Source organism: Chelon labrosus, assembly GCF_963514085.1.
Source record: "Chelon labrosus genome assembly, chromosome: 6".
Taxonomy (NCBI): Eukaryota; Metazoa; Chordata; class Actinopteri; order Mugiliformes; family Mugilidae; genus Chelon; species Chelon labrosus.
This window is the reverse complement of record NC_140342.1, coordinates 26,138,014-26,155,396: the sequence shown is the minus strand read 5'-3', so window position 1 is coordinate 26,155,396 and position 17,383 is coordinate 26,138,014. Positions and strand designations below refer to the sequence as shown.

Here is a 17,383-nt window from a genome sequence, read left to right as displayed (position 1 = left end):
CGTCTCTTATATTTTGTTATTCTTTGATTAGAAAACATTTGCAAGTGGTTTTTGTTTGTCCAGATTCTTTGAGGTTTCCGCCTCCATTTTTTCCAGAAAGCAGTATTCCAGTTACGCTGGATGATGTGGGTCAACTGGAACTACTTTGGTTCCCAGATAATAAAACAAAACCTGCTGACAGCTGTAACCAGGAGGCTGATTCTAGAAGGAGCTTCTTTAAAGTAGGAAACTCTGAGAAACCTGAAGACGGAACAAAACTTGAGACTTTTCTTTAGTTTATTTTGTAATTTGGGTGAACTGGGCAGCACAGCAAGAAGGTTCTGGGTTTGAACCCTTTGTGTGGAGTTTGCATGTTCTCCCTGTATCTGGGTGGGTTCTCTCCGGGGAAATTTATCAATACCAAGCACGTTTTTCGAATTTGTGAAGTTCAGTTCTGAACTACAGACTCTGAAGAACAGTGAGATGCTTGATGACACCTGTGGAATGCTTCCTGGGACACCTGGCTGTCCCACATCCATACACGTTGTCTCCAGAAGCATCCTCAATAAAACGGACGGGGCAAGAACATATCTGGGTATTTGGACGGTATATGTTAATTGGACATATAAATAAACCCCGTGCACAGTGGTGTGGTGTTTAGTGCTGATGCCTCTGGTTCCTTTCTGTGTTTAGTTTGCATGTTCTCCCTGTGTCTGCGTGGGTTCTCTCCAGGTTCTCCAGCTTCCTCCCACCGTCCAAAGACATGCTGGTTAGGTTCATTGGTAATTCTAAATTGGCCGTAGGTGTGAGTGTGAATGGTTGTCTGTCTCTCTGTGTTACCCCTGTGATAGACTGGAGACCTGTCCAGGGTGGACCCCGCCTCTCGCCTGATGACAGCTGGGATAGCCGTCATTCCAACCCTCCCCCACCACGACCCTTCACAGGACAAGCGGTTACAGAAGATGAATGAACTGCCGACTGATTTATCAGGTATTTAGTTTTATTGTTGGTCTCTGGGGAAATGATGCAAACAAGATGCGTTAATGATGGCTGCACTCCTACTGATTTAAGACAGATTTAAGTTCCTGGAATTAAAATGTCCCCAGCCGGAACTAACTGTAGTTTATTCTGACACATTTACCAGAGATTAAATATTAACACACATTTTCCTGGTGTATAGTGAGCAGCAACTTAACTAAATATGATTCTGACTATCAGTTTATTCTGCTGCTTATGTGATGAGGAATGGAGTCGTCAACTGTTATGTGTTAATAAGTAATAAGACAAATGATTACTCTTTATCTTATTGTCAAAATTGTTGAAATATTTATTTAACTGAAAGACTTTGTCAACTCAAATAAGACATTTTTTATTTTTAAAACCTTAAAAAAAAAAAAACAAGGGACATACAATTTGCTGATAAAAGAAAGAGAAACAAACGGTGAAGAAAGTGCTTATTTTTCTTTTAAAAAAAAAACAACAAAAAAAACGTGAAACTAAGAACATTCTCCTCCGACCTCTCCACAGCTCCCGAAAGAGTTAAAGGGTCTCCTGTTAAAAACGCCTTTTTATTCCTGTCGTGACATCAATGTATGAGCCCTGATTGATCGGTCCGTGTAAAAATATGAAGGACTTCTCATTTTGATATTTACAGTTGCAGCGGCCGTTCGTCTTTTCTGCCACTTGGGGGGACGCTCTGAAAGGCTTTTTGTTGATTCACGAGAGGACTTAAAACTAAACAAGTTGCAGCTCTGCGGTCGGTCTGTTTGAAGAGAGGAGTTTTATTCCAGTAAAAAGAGAGTTATTCCTATTAAGTTTAAATGTTCTGATCCAAAGTGATGTCAAACCCTGTAAAAACAAACCTGGTGTAATTCCCCTCATGACCAGTAGGGGTCAGCAGATGTCTATTAATGTGCCTTAACATCTCAGGACGGGCACTGGAAATACTTTATTTATTTAACATAAGATTTAAAACCTGTTTTTGATCTTACATTATCAGACAATGCAGTGAGATGTTTAGGGAGTTAAAATTTAAAATATAATTCGGTTTAGAGCTTTAAATACTTGTTACTCTGGATAGTGCCGTATAGTTTTCATTCTCGGCTGTTGTGGGAAAGTTTCATCATATATTAAAGCTGAACATTTACCTTAAATCTAGACAACATGCAATGTGGAGATATCTTGTAAAAAATCTTTTCCCTGCATTTTATTTCTTCAAAAAAAACACCTGCCATGCCAGTTTTTAAAGTATTTTAGATCCGTCATAGTTTGCTAGCTGTCAGTCGTCTTTGCTGCCTTTGTTACCGTTTTCTTGTCGCAGCGAACTGTTCATAAGTGAAACAGCAGCAATCAACGGTCAAAAAAAGTTGTAGGGAATATTGCTCCACAGCACTACTAGTAGAAAAAAAATACATATATTGCAGAAAACATTATGGGAATAAGGGGAATTACTGTTTTTTTACAACCTGGACGTTATTTCTGGCATAAAATACGATCGTTTACTCACCCATATAATTTTTGTCATTTGTAGTCAGTCGGAAGATATTTAGATCTGTGTATATCCATATAGTGGGAGTGACTGGGGCACCGAAACGCAGTCTCTAAATGACACATTATCTGCAGCGGCACTCAGAGGTGACATCATCCGGAGTCTGTAGATTGACCTACAGACCCCAGATGATGATAACAGGTAACTCTGGATTCGCAAAATGAGTTTCACGGCAGATAATGTGTTATTTAGAGGCTGTGTTTCGGTGCCCCATTCACTCCCACTATATGGATATACACAGATCTAAATATCTCCCGACTGACTACAAATGACAAAAATTATATGGGTGAGTAAACGATCGTATTTTATGCCAGAAATAACGTCCAGGCTGTAAAAAAACAGTAGTTCCCCTTTAAGCCCCGCCCAAACGGTCTGATTGGCCTGGGACATCTTTGAAGGAGCATAAATAGTTCCCAACGGAGAGACTCCAGACCAGCTGTCTCACATCCAAGCTTGAAAGTTAAAACTTTAAGAGCACAAAAAGAAAAAGTCTTGGATCAAAACTCTTCACGCACAAATCTGGAATAGAACTCCTCAAGTCAAACAACATCGCATGTCAAACTGCTTTATGTCCAGGTTCAGTCCTCAACTCATCCTCAATATAATCTATAATCATATATTTCTATCTGCCATAATATGCTTGATGAAAGTCTGTCTCACTCCAGATAATACACTGCTTTTGTTTGTTTTTTTATTTTTATATTAGCAAATATCCAAGAGCAAAACATTCTTGAACGTCATATACTCCCTAAAAGAGAAACAAAATAAATTAAGTCAGTTTCTTTTTGTACATACTTACATGATATGAACTTATGTGTCGTTTTTGCTTCACTGGAAGCCGGTGACTTCTACGGAAAGATAAACGGAGTTAAAGGCTGCAGCTGTTTGAGTATGAAAACTAGCACGCTGATTCCCCGCTGAGATGGGGCGGTGAGTTTGGAAATTAAAAAAAAAAAAAAGAGGCTCCCATGAAACAAACGTACCTCATCGTAAAATTGAGGGACACTTCCCTCAGACCCCGCCCTCGTATCAAAACATATCTCGCACTTTGTAATGGTTGATATCATAAAAACGCAAAATATCATTATTATTATTATTTTTTGCCACAGTTCGTCATCGTGTGTAAATATCATTTTCCAAAAAAATAGCCTAAACTTTTTTCTTTTTCTTGGAGGACATGTTAAAAAAAAAAACAACAAAGCGACTTCGGCAAAAACTTAACAGGAATAAGAGCGAGTTCAAGCGTGGTTTTAAGAGAATCTTTGCTACGTTAACGATTGTCCTCTTCTGCCTCCTGGAACAAATGATTGCCACTTTTGGGGTAAACAGTCAGCGCTAACGGGGGGAGCTTATCGCCCTGGAAGGAGGTCGCTGAAACACATCCTGAACACTAGTAACCAAAATACGACTGCTTGGTTTTGGGAACTCGTTGGCAGCAGTACATAGCCTGGGAACAATCGCCGCCTGAGAGACGAAATTCAGGGCAAAATAAAAAATAAAAAATTCGACTATGTTCTCCCCTTGTCCTCCGCCTCAGACTCCAGGTTTTTTCTTATTCCTTCTCAGGAGTATTCTGTCTTTGCAGCTTTCTTCATCCACCTCTCTGTTTCCGTCCACCAGGGGGCGCTACATGTTGTACGCCACGTAGATGGGGTCCAGCTGGTCGGCCAGGAAGCCGTCGCGCAGGTGCATCCGCTGCTTCTCGCCGCGGGAGTTGATGGGGATGACGCCGATGTCGACCACCACCACCACGCCCACGATCAGGTAGTGCTCCTCCAGCACCACGTTGGTGACCAGGGGGACCAGGTCCAGGGCCTCCTGCTCCGAGCCGTCCAGCTCCACCACCACCACCAGCAGGTTGGTCCACGTGAACACCGCACTGGAAACGCAGGAGAAGGAGAAGAGGCAACATGTCATTCTTGTTCTGCTGCTTTAAAAATGTCAGCTCTAAAGTTGATAACTGTGCAGCTGGTGTTCTTGAATAGTGAATTTACAAAACTTAAGGTGAACATGCAGACTGACAGAAAGCGGGATGCTGTGATCCCGTCTGTAGCTGGAAGCCAGAAACATCTTCAAGAACAACATTTTAAAAGTAATAATTTATGTTTGTGGCTTAGTACATATCTGTAATGTGGCACGTATTAAAGTACAGCTTGTTAAAGTCGTGAACTATTAATTGATAAATGTGCAGAATATATCTATGATGTGTAAAAGTGACACACCACATTTTGATTAACAAACCTGAAAGATATTATTACACTAAACTAATGAATGTAAACACTTGTCCTCTTGGATGCATTATATATTTAGATTATTATACAACTGTTTAATAATAATAAATATGTTTTATATGTCACTCTATACCATACATACTGTACAATAAATCTATATTACCACATTGTGTATCTATTATTGCATTTTATATCTTTTTTTATTTTACTAGATTTTTACTTATATATTTTATTTTTATTTAATTTTACTTTTTTATTTTATCTTACTAGATATTTACTTAGATGTTATTTTACATGATTTTTAATTAGATTTTATTTTACTAGATTTTTAGCATGTTGTATACATTATATATACTCTCTGTATATTGTTTAGATATACTTGAATATGTTATATATACACTATATATTATACCTCAGTTTTATTTATTTGCCAACTGTAATTCCTTCTGTTTCTATGATAAAGTATCTATCTATCTATATGTTTGTCGTGTACATAGTCCTGATTTTAAACTTTTTACCTTTTATTTCTTTTAGTTCCGTACATGTGTAGACCATTCTTATCACAGTATGGGTCTAGTAACAGATTTACATTAACAGGTTTCATTACGAGTCGTGTTTCAACCGACACAAAGATAAAAAATACCTCTGCACAAAAGTGGATGATCCTCCAACCAATCAGAGACGGTTTGTTGTAAACTAATTTAACTCCACGGCGCTAAAACAACGTCTATGACTACTGTTACTCTTCTGTCCATCACCACATGAAGCCCCGCCCCCACACTGATCTGATTGGCCTGGCAGATCTTTGCTGGAGCAGAGAGACTCCAGACAAACTTTTTGATGCAAAAATTTTGTGGGCAGGGGAAGTTCGGGATACGTTCCCTTTTTTTTTTTTTAAATGAATCTGTCCTATTAACGTCTCAGCAACAACTTCTCTAGGGTTGAATTTAAAAAAATAGATTTTCTGATTCAAATTGATCTTGATTTGATAGACCTGATTGTTTTAAATGTGGATGTAGCAGCGTTGGGCCCGTCCCGTTACTCACCACTCTGTGATGCTCTTGTGCGTCCTGATGACGGACGTCTCGATGTCGATGGGGTGGTAACGCATCCCTCTCAGCTCCATGGCTTCCTCCAGAGCTCCGACCACGTACAGGGCGTCGTGACGCTCTGCAGTCAAACAAAAACATGTTCTGTATGGATTAGAGTCCTCCTCACTGGGGGGTTAGTGGGGTCATACTTCAGTTAAAAAGGCAAACATCCACACATTTTACTATCAGGGACGACCCATTCAAGTTTGTATGTGACCGGCCGCCCTCACCTCCACTAGCATCGGTCAGTTCTGTCCTTCGGAGGAAGCCCAGGTATCCGGTCCGGGCCCAGATGGTTTGTGTGTCTCCGAAGCTGAGTCTGGAGTTGAAGTGGTCCGACTGCAGCGCCTCGTCCCCGTAGACGGTGAAGTAACCGCTGGCGTTGTGGCCGCTGTGCACCCAGATCTACAAACACAGCAACGGCAGCATTTTAAAGCTCCACTCATTAGGATTGTTGGGTCGAGACAAGGTCACGGTCAGGACATACGGTGATCACAGAACAGCTGCAGAACAGTGTGTCTTTACAGCTGAATAAAAAAGTTTACAGCCTGATCCTCACTGAAGACAACTGAACTTAGACACGATTTATCAGAATTTTTTTTTTTTCAAACATCTTATTAATCATTCCTGTGTATATAATATATATTTACTTGTTTCTATTTCTTGTACATTTGTTCATATGCAAATTGTACATTTTTTGTACACTTATGCTATTTTACTAAATTTTTACTTGGATTTTATTTTTATTTCATTTTACTAAATTTTTACTTGGATTTTATTTTTATTTCATTTTACTAAATTTTACTTAGATTTTATTTTATATGGTTTTTAAAAAAATTTTTATTTTATTTTTTTTTATTTCATTTTACTACATTTTTACTTGGATTTTATTTTATTTTATTTCACTAGATTTTACTTAGATTTTATTTTTATTTTATTTTACTAGATTTTTACTTATTTTTATTTTGTTTTACTAGGTTTGTACTTATATTTTATCAGATTTGTTATTTTTACTTGCGGTTCTCAGAGTGTTTTTTATGTGCAGCTGAGCTACTGTGACCAAGCAATTTCCCTTGTGGATGAATAAAGTCTAAGTCTATGAAGCGGCAACTGTCAAAAGCTGCAGTTCCTTTAATGTTCATGTCAAAAATCCAACTTTGCAGCAGAGATAAACACATTTACAGACTTAAAGTTGGACAGTTAACAGTAACAGCTTCCTAACTGCCACGTCTTCATGAATTAGCTCGATGGAGTCAGGCGCTGCCAAGATGGCGGCGACCAGACCCACCGCCGAGAGCTTAAAAACGTCCTGTCGTCCGTCTTCATACTCTGTCAGTGGACTAAGGTGATTGGATGCAGGACAAACCTCTCCTAGATGTGACTCTCCCATTGGTCCCTTGGTCTCTGGGTTGGCGATGATGATCCGGACCCCGGGCAGGATCTGTACTCAGAGGAAACAAAAACAAATAAGAAAAAACTAAAAGAAACTATTCCAACATTTTATTCATTAAAAGAATAGAAATAAATAAAGCTCACCTTCCCAGACTCCATCAGAGGCAAACTGTGCGGCGACCCTCTCTCCACCAGTCTGACGCTGCAGGTCAAGATTGTGATTAGTCACATTATCTCATAATCAGGACCATTAATGATAATGTGAATCAGGATCTCAGGTCAACTGTTAAGAGCTATTTTAGTGTACTTCAGTTTCCAAAATATTATAATGTTTTTGAAGATTTAATTGCCAGAAATCTTGTCTGGGATGAAATATAAGTACCGGGGGAACCAACGATTGAGGCCTCTGAAGAAGAACGGCAGAAGTGGTTTGACGGATTACAAAACAGAAACACGGAGAGTCTGTGGCGGAAAGAGGGCTGCTTAAATCAACAGTGATTATGTGTAATCATCCACGCTGACAGTTATATTTATACACAGCAGGACTGCACAGCCTCACTGCTTGGTAGCTGTGACTGTGTCTGGATGGAGATCAGCTCAGCACCGTAATGATCGGCTGGATCTGGGAACGGGCAGCAGTGTCTGGGAAACTTTGGGGACGGTAACGACTCCTGACAAGTTTAAATTTACATTTTACGGTTTGTGCCGGAGCCTCGCTGAGCTGAGGTGCTTTGGGTGTTGTTCGTTTGATCCCACTGGACCACTTTGTCAGGATATATTTGAATAAATCTTGTTATCCTGGAGTTGTTGTCCATCCCTGTCGCCTAGGAACTGACAGCACCGAACCACCTTAAGACATAAAATCTGACACTAATGCAGAGCCCTGGGGCGGTTTTCAAACTGCTGGTTGGTTCATTAAGTCAGACTTATGTCCTCTGAAAGCAAAACTCTGGCAAAATAAATTCTGGAGTTGCTATTCGTGGCGTTACCCAGCATGAAATGTGACTCAGACTGGGTCTGATGGCTTCTAAAATGCGCCGTTCTCAGACTGGAAGCGGAGCGGCTGTCAGGGTGACAGCCGGGGCGTCGAGCTGACGCGCCTAAAATCGTCACATTGTCTTTGAGAAACTTTCAGCTTCTCATTATATTCATACTTTTATTCCTCTCAGCCTGGAGCGATGGTTCTCAGCTGCACAGAACAAGCCTTGCATCAGAATAAGACCCTTCGCCGAGCGCTTTATTTATTCAGGGAGCGTTTGCCGAGCTGCTCTCATTTGCAAACATCCTGCTGCTTCACATTCAGAAAGTTTTCTGAAGATGCCCAGCAGAGGGCTGCACCAGGGCCGAGATCCCACGGGACCAAACGCTGCATTTTATCGACGCAGAATATATTTAGTGTCTGAGTGTGACAGTGGATGGAAAACAAATAAAGAAAATAAATAAAACAGGGTTGAGAATAGCGTAGTCAAGCATGCATAAGCATTTACTGCTGATGTCTGGAGATTCCTAATTTATTATAAATCAGAAGATTAACAACATTAATATGAATTATCCTCTTGGACCATGAATGTCAGCCTACCAACCATAGACTGTGTAAAGATGGATGGTGGACCTGCTCCTCTGTGGAGCCAAAGCAAGTAGAGCTCCCCCTGGTGGCTGGCTGCAGTATAGATCATAAGCTCCACCCCCTTGATGTAATTGACCTTTGGCTAAGCCCCGCCCCCCTTAGTTACTGTTGCTACGTCCGACATTCTCTTCTGGGCTGTGGTTTTCTGGTTATCTATAAGGCTCTGGGATCAATATCAAGGAGCAACACTGTTCATGCAAAGCTGGGTACGTCTCTATTCACTTCTATAATCGTTATTACGAAGCAAACGGACTAACGTTACGCACGTATAACGTTGTATTTCTTCAGCGTGTGCTAGCGTATCAACAACTATGCAACTTAAGCGGTAACGGTGATGTTTTGGTTAGCTCCACAGGGTTTTGCGCGCACATCATTGGGCTTATCCATACCCTGGATGCTGGATATATACCGACAGTATAGCCTGCCGAGACCGAAAATATGAGACGCCTGCGTTAAAGTCAATGGAGCGCTGTGGAAAAAGTGTCGGACCCCTGTGGGAGCTCTCTTGGCTGTGATTGGTCAATCTACATTCTAGGGCGGGGCTTAGCCAAAGGTCAATTGGGCGGGACTTGGGCCAAACTAATTGTTTTTCAAGGATGGTTTCTGTCATTTTAGGTTGTTAATATAACGTTGATGAATGTTCAAGTGTCAATTTTTCGGATAAGTTTCGTTTTAGTTATTTGACGCTATAGAAACAGGATGTGACATAATGGCGAACACCAGTTGCCATGCCAACCGCTCTGTAAAGCGTCACGTGGGACCGTGAGAGTTGTAAAAAAAATCAAAAAAATTATAAATAAGTCCTCCAAATAGACATCGCTCCAAAATAGCGTCAGTTTAGCCAATGCAAGGAGACAGGTAGTCCATATTTATATACAGTCTATGCTATCAACACACAACTAAACATTTTAATGACGAAAAGTAAATGCAGTAAGATTGTTGAACACTGATCTCATACACCATTTACTGGTGTGATTTGTAGCATCACTGGTAAAAATAAATATTAGTTGTTTATCGGTCTGACTTCTTCATCTCCTGAGCTCAGTTTGTCAGTTCAGACACAAAAAAACGAAAAAGTTAACTCACCGGTCGTGTCGCAGCGCCCTCATGTCAACAAACACAGTTGTGGGGTCGGGTCCTGAGGTGCCCTGAGAAACACCACCAACAACAACAAGAGTTAACACTGGAGGATCACACAAGGTCATTTTCATACAGCAATTTGTGCAATTGCGTTGCAAAAAACAAAAAACCCAAAACTTTGCACATCTGCTCCTACCAGGCTGCAGTGGATGCTACTACTCGTGCATTAGTGGCTCCGCAGAAAGGAAGGGAAAGCTTTGGGTTTGAGACTGAGCTGGGAACCTAAACGTCTACTAATGTGGGAGGGTGAGCAGTGGGATGAATCTTTGTAGGAAATTACCCAAAAATATAACAAAACAAAGATATTCCATCATTTAAATCATGTTTTCATGCAATGAAAAGTCTAAATCAGAGGATTTTGAAGAGGAAAGAAGAGAGGGGGAAGTGAAGGTGATGATGATGAGTGATTACATCCTGAAGCCTACGTTTTGTCTACTCCACATATTTTATCTAAATCTCTGTTAGTTCGGCGTCGATTTTGCTAAACACAAGCGAGAGTTGAAGAAAAATCAAGACAGAGAAAAAGAAAGAGGTTAAGGACCCCGGCTCCGGCCTCTCTCTTCCTCCACCATCCCTCCATCATCCGACATTTCAACATTTGCAGGGGGAAACTGGACACAGAGCCCACTACAGGGCGCACAGCGGCATGCTGGGAGTCGTAGGCCCACACACCCAAATGCAATCACCTCAACAACGCTGTGATTACAGGCTGCATCGGTGACACTTTGAAACTCATTTGTTTGAAACCAAAGGTGAAGAACATGCAAATTAATCTTTTTGTGCTTAACTTTAAGCCTCAACAATAATTAAACAGGTGAGTATTGTGTACAAATATAGCCACGTTTAGCTCTAGAGACCAAAACACGTTTAATTCTGCTGTAAAGCTGAACATTTTAACATGGAGGTCTACGGGGACTGACTCACTGTCGGAGTCACCCTCAAGTGGCCATTGGTGGAACTGCAATTTTTTGACACTTCATTTTTCACAATAGTTTCATTTTTTGTCAAGGTGATCAACTGCAAATACTACAACACCCATGAGCCTCTGTAATTATTTCTGACATAAAGCCAGTCTGGTTAGAGTGCCAGAAAATTGACCATTTAAATTCATTAGCTCCAACTGTGACAAGTCAAAACGTCTGAATGGGTCAAATTATTTCCTTCTGTCTGAAGAGTTCAGCCTTAAATATGTCACACACAAAGCCCTGGTGTGCCCGAGCCCCCATCCCCCTTCCACCAAGAAACAAGTTACACAAATTATCATCCCACAGAATCTTAGTGGATTCGTCTTCTATCTAAAGCCAGCTGATTGATGAGTGGTGCGCTGACAAGCAGTGGGGTGGAGGTGGTTGCTGGGCGAGGGGAGGTCGATGGTGGTTCCCTACCTGGTCGGCAAGCTTTCCCAGCCTGTGAGGCTACAGCAGCAGAGAGGGAACGGAGGAGGAGGAGGAGGAGGAAAGTAAAAGGGGCAGAGGAAGAAGTAAAGAAGGAGGGAGGGTGGAGACAAAACCCAATATGAGATATGTGGGTGGGGTTATGCATAAAACAAGGAGGGAAGAAAAATGTCAAAATGGAAAACTCAAAAAGACAAAAACAAGCCGTCAGTATGGAGAAGATTGTTCAGCCAAATGTTAGTCTGGTTATTTAAAGCTGGTTATTACAAAGTGTTTAAGAGCTCAGTAAAATATTAGCGTATAGTGTGTATTAACACACGCAGTTAAAAAATATTACTGAAATTCTGGAACATTCTGATATAAAACTGGGGAAACTGATAAACTGATGGTTGCAAATCATAGGAGAAACGTAAAAGCAATGACCGGCTTGAAATGGAAAGATGGCGCTGAACCTGAGAGACATACAGAAGAAGAGCTGAATGTCTGTTTGGATGAGGACCAGTAGAGGTGAAGAGAAGACTGCAGCTTTAATTCTGAGGCTGTTATCTCCGACTGTTGCTGGATTAATGCCTCATTAATGTTACACTTTAAAGACTCAAACGCCTAAGAGTCGTGCAAATCAAACAATGCTGTGAACCATATTTGCAGTTATGTGGTTCTGAACCATAGACTGTTATAAAGATGGACGACGGAACTGCTCCTCTAAAGAGAAGCTAAAGCAAGTAGAGCTCCCCCTGGTGGCTGGCTGCAGTATAGGTCATAAGCTCCACCCCCTCCATGTTAGTGGGCGGGACTTGGGCCGAACTAGAACACTAAAGTACACTTCCAATATTATGTTTCAAGGATGGTTTCTGTCGTTTTAGGTAGTTAATATAATGTTGATGAATGTTCAAGTGTCAATTTTTTGGATAAGTTTTATTTTAGTTATTTGACGCTATAGAAATAGGATGTGACATAATCGCGACCACCAGTTGCCATGCCAATCGCTCCGTAAAGTGGTCCTGTGGGACCGTAAAGAGAAAAAATGTAAATAAGTACAGTGTATAATCTAATATTTCTTTGTAACTGGTGGAGGTAGAGCAGAGCGTAGAATGAATTAAATGAAAACGAGAGTGAGTTTGGAGAAAATGTGGGCGGGGCATCGATATCGCGGCTCCACGTGGCTCTTTCGGACCGTACTAATCAGACTCTGGCTCAAAAGTCGCAAGATGGCACCGCCCGTAGCCCTCGGAAAATAGCATCAGTTTAACCAATGAGAGGAAGTGGAGACACGTAGTCCATATTTATATACAGTCTATGCTCAGAACAGATCATTTTGCGTGTAACCAAATTGTAGACGCCGGCGTCCACACACCAGAGGGCGCCACAGAAAAAGGGGTTACGAAGCTTTTTACTATAATTCGTGACATTCCTTGTTTCCCAGATATCGGTGCAGCTTCAACCAGCCACGATGTCACACCAAGGAAGGACTGAAAGGGAAAATGAAGAGGAGAAAATGACGAGGAGAGCGCCGGCTGACTGACCTGCAGGCAGATTGCCAGGTTGACCCTGCAGCCGAACGAGGTGCTGACGGCTCGAGGGTGGAGTCCCAGATCCTTGAAGAGTTTGGAGAAAGACTGCGTGAGGGCTATCCTGGGACGCTCCTCCGCTACAACCACACAGGTCCTCACCCGAGACAAGTCCACCCCTCGGGCCTGAGGGAACAAGACGGGCGGAGGCTGAAGCTCAGAAAACATTCATGTTCGAGGATGTCAAGTTTGATGAATTCTTTGTTATTACTAGACAGAGCCCTTTCGGTTCTGACCTTTAGCGAGTCGGTCTGCAGCCCGAGGCCTTTGGTGCAGAGCTCCATGACGCTGTAGGAGCAGAAGGTGTCTCGGACTTTGTACTGACTGACGGCCGACAGCCAGAGAGACGGGTTCACCTCCAGCTCGGACGGAGGGATCAGGATGGACTGGTGACCTGAGTACACGCTGCAGAGAGACGAGCACGAAGCAGGACGTGACTCCACAGTTGGAAATCGCAGATTATGTTGTATTTGCAACGCTAGCATTAGCAGTACCAACATTACTTCTAATGACTGACACAAACCTCTAGAAACACATTGTTGATTTAGTCTTTTAAGGGATTTTGTTACGGTAAACACTGAATAAACCCAACCTCCTTCAAGGGCGATACATTAATGGTTTTACAGTAAATCAACTAGTAGACAATCATTGTTTTAACGCACTCACAAGTATATCTTTGTATGTTCTATGTGCAAAAATCTTAATTTGTGTGTCTGACCTGCAAAGGCACCAGAGGACGAAGCCCAGGCCGCAGTATGGGTCCAAGCAGATGGCGACCTCTCTGGACGGGTAAAGCTCACACTGCAGCTTGATGGAGCGGCAGAAGGCACTGGTGGCGGTGTGGGACATCTGCAGCGGACGGCAGAGAAAACATTCCATCAATGCAGACAGAGAAACGTGATTTTTAGGTCACCGGTGTTGGGAGTATGCGCGAGTCTCGTTTTCTGCTAGAGATTAAAAAATGATTAATTAACCAAGAGCTCGCTGATTTGCATAACACAACCCCGGACGCCTTGTTTTCTCCTCGTTGTGTTTAGGCACCAGCGCTGCCCGTTGTATCTTTCACATTCCAGCATTGACTAATGTGCTCATTAAGCACACTGGTTAAACATAATGGACGGGAGATTTGGCAACATGTTTGAGAAAATACGCTGGCCTCGTTTCCTCCCGCCCTGCACTTCCTGTTATTGTCCAGCTGATTAGTGTGTGCTCCTCAAAGCGTTCATTAACAAGGCTTTTGTTTGTTTTGTTTTGTTTTTTTATGGGAATCCTGATGCAACATGACACATGGACAGTGGCGGGTTGGCGCGATGATTGTCTGGAGTAATATTATGTGGTGTACAAATGAACAACGGCCGACAGTGGAGATTTTACATTTTACAGCCGTCTACTACCGTGCTAGCTGCTGTATCAGCCTGGACCAACGTCCTCTTCTGCAACTTTTCTGTGGAGGAAAGTTGGAACCTGGAGTTTGTCCGTTTGGAACTGATTATACTCCTGCAAAGATCTGCGAGGCCAATCAGATCTTTACAGGGGTATAATCTTCTGCAGGAGATCTTTGCAGGCTCCGTCCCCCAAATTAAAACAAAGACGGATGGCTACCTGGTCACAGGAAACTCCTCTGAGTCTCTGATCAGCTGCTCATAAATCCACTGACACTACCGTCTCTAGGTGCTTTGGCTAAAGAACTAACCCAACATGCTTTGTCTAGTTTGTGTAAAAAAAATGTACGGGTAATATCCAAGAATGGGTGTGTGTGTGTGTGTGTGTGGTTACCTTGACTCCAGCGAGCATGCCCGTGGTGGAGACACTGAAGTCCAGGTAGGCCAGAGTGTCTGGGTTGGACGGTTTATAGAGCAGAGGAGGTTTCTTCTTTGGCAAATCGTCTAAAAGCAAAAAGCAAAAAGTATGCCTGGTCACATCAGTGTTGATACGACACACAGAGGTCATTAGTTTCATTTCTTCTTGGCTACGTTTTCATGGACAATATTTCTTCAGTCTGATCAGATGTATGTCTTTACACGCCCCCAACAACACCAATCACTATTAGAACTTTTCTGACAAGGTGGTTCTTCTGCTGTGGAGCGTCAAAGCTGCAGGAGACGATAACAGACTTTATTTACAACAAGACGATGAAGATGTCTCCACGTCTCCATCCTTGATGTCCACATGGAGTCCAGCTTGGTTCATCTTTTTAAACAATTCTTGTTTCAACAACTGGTTGTTTTTCTACCTCCATGACAAGAGAAGAAGAAGGAAGAAAATAAAGAAGAAGAAAGACAAGTTGCAAGAGAAGAAGAAAGAAAAGGAGAAAGACAAGAAAGAAAAGAAGGAAGAGAAGAAGGAGAAATAAAGGAAGACAAGAAGAAAGAGAAAAAGGAAAAGAAAGACAAGAAGGAAGAGACGAAGGAAGAGAAGGAGAAAGAAAAGAGGGAAGAGAAGAAGAACAAGATCCTCCAGTCCTGAATGTCTAGAGTCTTAGAAGACGAAAGAGATGTCTCCACGTCTCTGTCCACATGGATTCCATTTTGGTTCATCTGGTTTTTCTACCTCCATGTTTCTGTCCCTCCTGAAAACTCCTCACCTGGTGTTTTTACCCCACGTGGAGCAGACATGCTCAGAGAGATAACCAGATAACCAAGAACCAGAGAGAAACCAGAAGATCAAGAGTTTATCAAAGATCAGATTATCAAGGTTTACATCAGCGTTTTAATCTGATTCTAATTCAAACTGTGTCAGAATCTTTACACAGCTGGTCCTTATAAGAGAAATGAAAATATCTCTTGTGTGTACGTACCTGTGTCCATGACAGGAGGCCAGGTCCGGACGTCCACGGCTGCCGATGCTTCCTTGGACCTCAGCAGTTTAGAGATGACCTGTGTGGTCATCACACACACCGACCGGCTCACCTGCACACGATTCAATGCAGACAAACTGCATTAGAACTGTTTGTGAGATTTATGGCAGAGTCACTGCAGCTCTGACCTCTGACTGTCAACTCTGTGTGTCATGACTTGGGGAAGTGACACATATTTTGGAACAAGCTGTGAAGTCTCTCTCACTGAAAGCACTGAAAGTATTTATGCCTTGACGTTAATTTCACTGCTGTGCTGTCTGAAGCAGAGACAGAAAATGGGTCCTCAATGTGTCCTGGGTGTGTTCACACCTGTGCTTCAAGCAGGCCACTTGTGATTGGATTGCCCAGGACCAGGACGTTAATGAAAAGGTCTGAACGGGGCCTTAGACGCACAGGGTAACCGTACCGACCCCCCGGCACTCATCACAGAAGTATGTACATTTCAAAGCAAAGCAAATAATCTGCATCCATTTCTTCTTTTGAATTGATTTGTTCCTGAAGTCTGACGGTGTTTTTACCTCCACGATCATCTTGACGGTGGGCAGCGTGGTGGCGATGTTCTGCGGGTGAGGCGGCCGCACGGTGATGGGCACGCAGCCGGCGTAAAGGCAGCCGTAAAACGCCACGATGAGGTCGATGCCTGGAGGAGAGGGAGGGTGGAAGGGTGGGAGGGTTTAGGGAGGAGAGGGAGGGTGGAAGAGGAAAAGACAAAGTGAGGTGAGATGAAGGAGGAGGACGTGAACAGGAGAGCATGAGAGAGACAATGAAGACATGGGTAAATGAAGGATGTATGTGACGGAATGAAGAGAAGAAACAAAAACAAACAGCACACCAAGGAGGTTAAATATTGAGCGGGCGTTAATTAAAAGCAGCTTTAAGACAATCTCCTGGCGTCGGAGGAGTTGGTGATGCACGGCAGGACGGACGCCGGCCTGTCTCCGTGTCTCCGAGGGGGATTACAATTCTTTCCCTTCTCCTCACTTCTCCCTGCGGCGCTCTGTTCGATCTAATTGAGCTCTCTGAACGTCTTTGTGGCGTCCTTCCCTTGCTTGAGAACGTTCACGGTTTGTACAAATACACAGTTTCAAATCAGTCTGCACTTTCCTCATTTACAGTCAAAGTTTTAAGGTTACTACTGTAGTACTGATCTGATCTCCAGGTTTCGCGCTCTGCATCAACACCGGCGGTTACCTGGAGGGTAGACGAGTGCGACGTGGTCTCCGTCCTGCAGGTGGGCCCGTTCCCCCAGCATGCCGGCGATCTTCTCCGCCCTCTTATGCAGCTGGACGCAAGTCAGAGAGCTGGCTATTGTACCCTGCAGGAAGTCACACACACACACACACAGATGATTGACGTGTTCAATCAGCAGCGTGGATCAGCTCATGTCATGTCGTATTTTCCGTTGCAGCATCTCGGGGCTGAACAGCTGTAAACAAACCGGCGGATCATATTGGCATTATGCAAACGAGCCTCGCAATTTACTCTTCACTGCATGGTGAAAGTGATTTTCATACCTGTGTGACTGCACAAACAATTCAATGAATACGCCACAAATC

At 42.7% G+C, this 17,383-nt stretch overlaps 1 protein-coding gene across 1 annotated transcript in view; it reads right to left on the bottom strand.

Annotated features, from left to right (window-relative positions):
- Positions 1-1,288: 1,288 nt before the first annotated feature.
- The window catches only part of LOC311489287 (disco-interacting protein 2 homolog C), a 193,650-nt gene continuing 177,555 nt past the window's right edge, over positions 1,289-17,383 (bottom strand). Inside the window, exons 25-37 of the mRNA XM_084546303.1 lie at positions 17,019-17,142; positions 16,346-16,467; positions 15,768-15,879; positions 14,747-14,856; positions 13,689-13,819; positions 13,207-13,375; positions 12,926-13,096; positions 9,955-10,016; positions 7,386-7,443; positions 7,216-7,290; positions 6,080-6,254; positions 5,805-5,928; positions 1,289-4,406 (exon numbers count right to left, since the gene is read on the bottom strand). Of these exons, the coding sequence (XP_084402429.1) occupies positions 4,154-4,406; positions 5,805-5,928; positions 6,080-6,254; positions 7,216-7,290; positions 7,386-7,443; positions 9,955-10,016; positions 12,926-13,096; positions 13,207-13,375; positions 13,689-13,819; positions 14,747-14,856; positions 15,768-15,879; positions 16,346-16,467; positions 17,019-17,142 (1,686 nt within the window). The 3' untranslated portion in view covers positions 1,289-4,153. The remainder of the gene's footprint in view (positions 4,407-5,804; positions 5,929-6,079; positions 6,255-7,215; positions 7,291-7,385; positions 7,444-9,954; positions 10,017-12,925; positions 13,097-13,206; positions 13,376-13,688; positions 13,820-14,746; positions 14,857-15,767; positions 15,880-16,345; positions 16,468-17,018; positions 17,143-17,383) is intronic.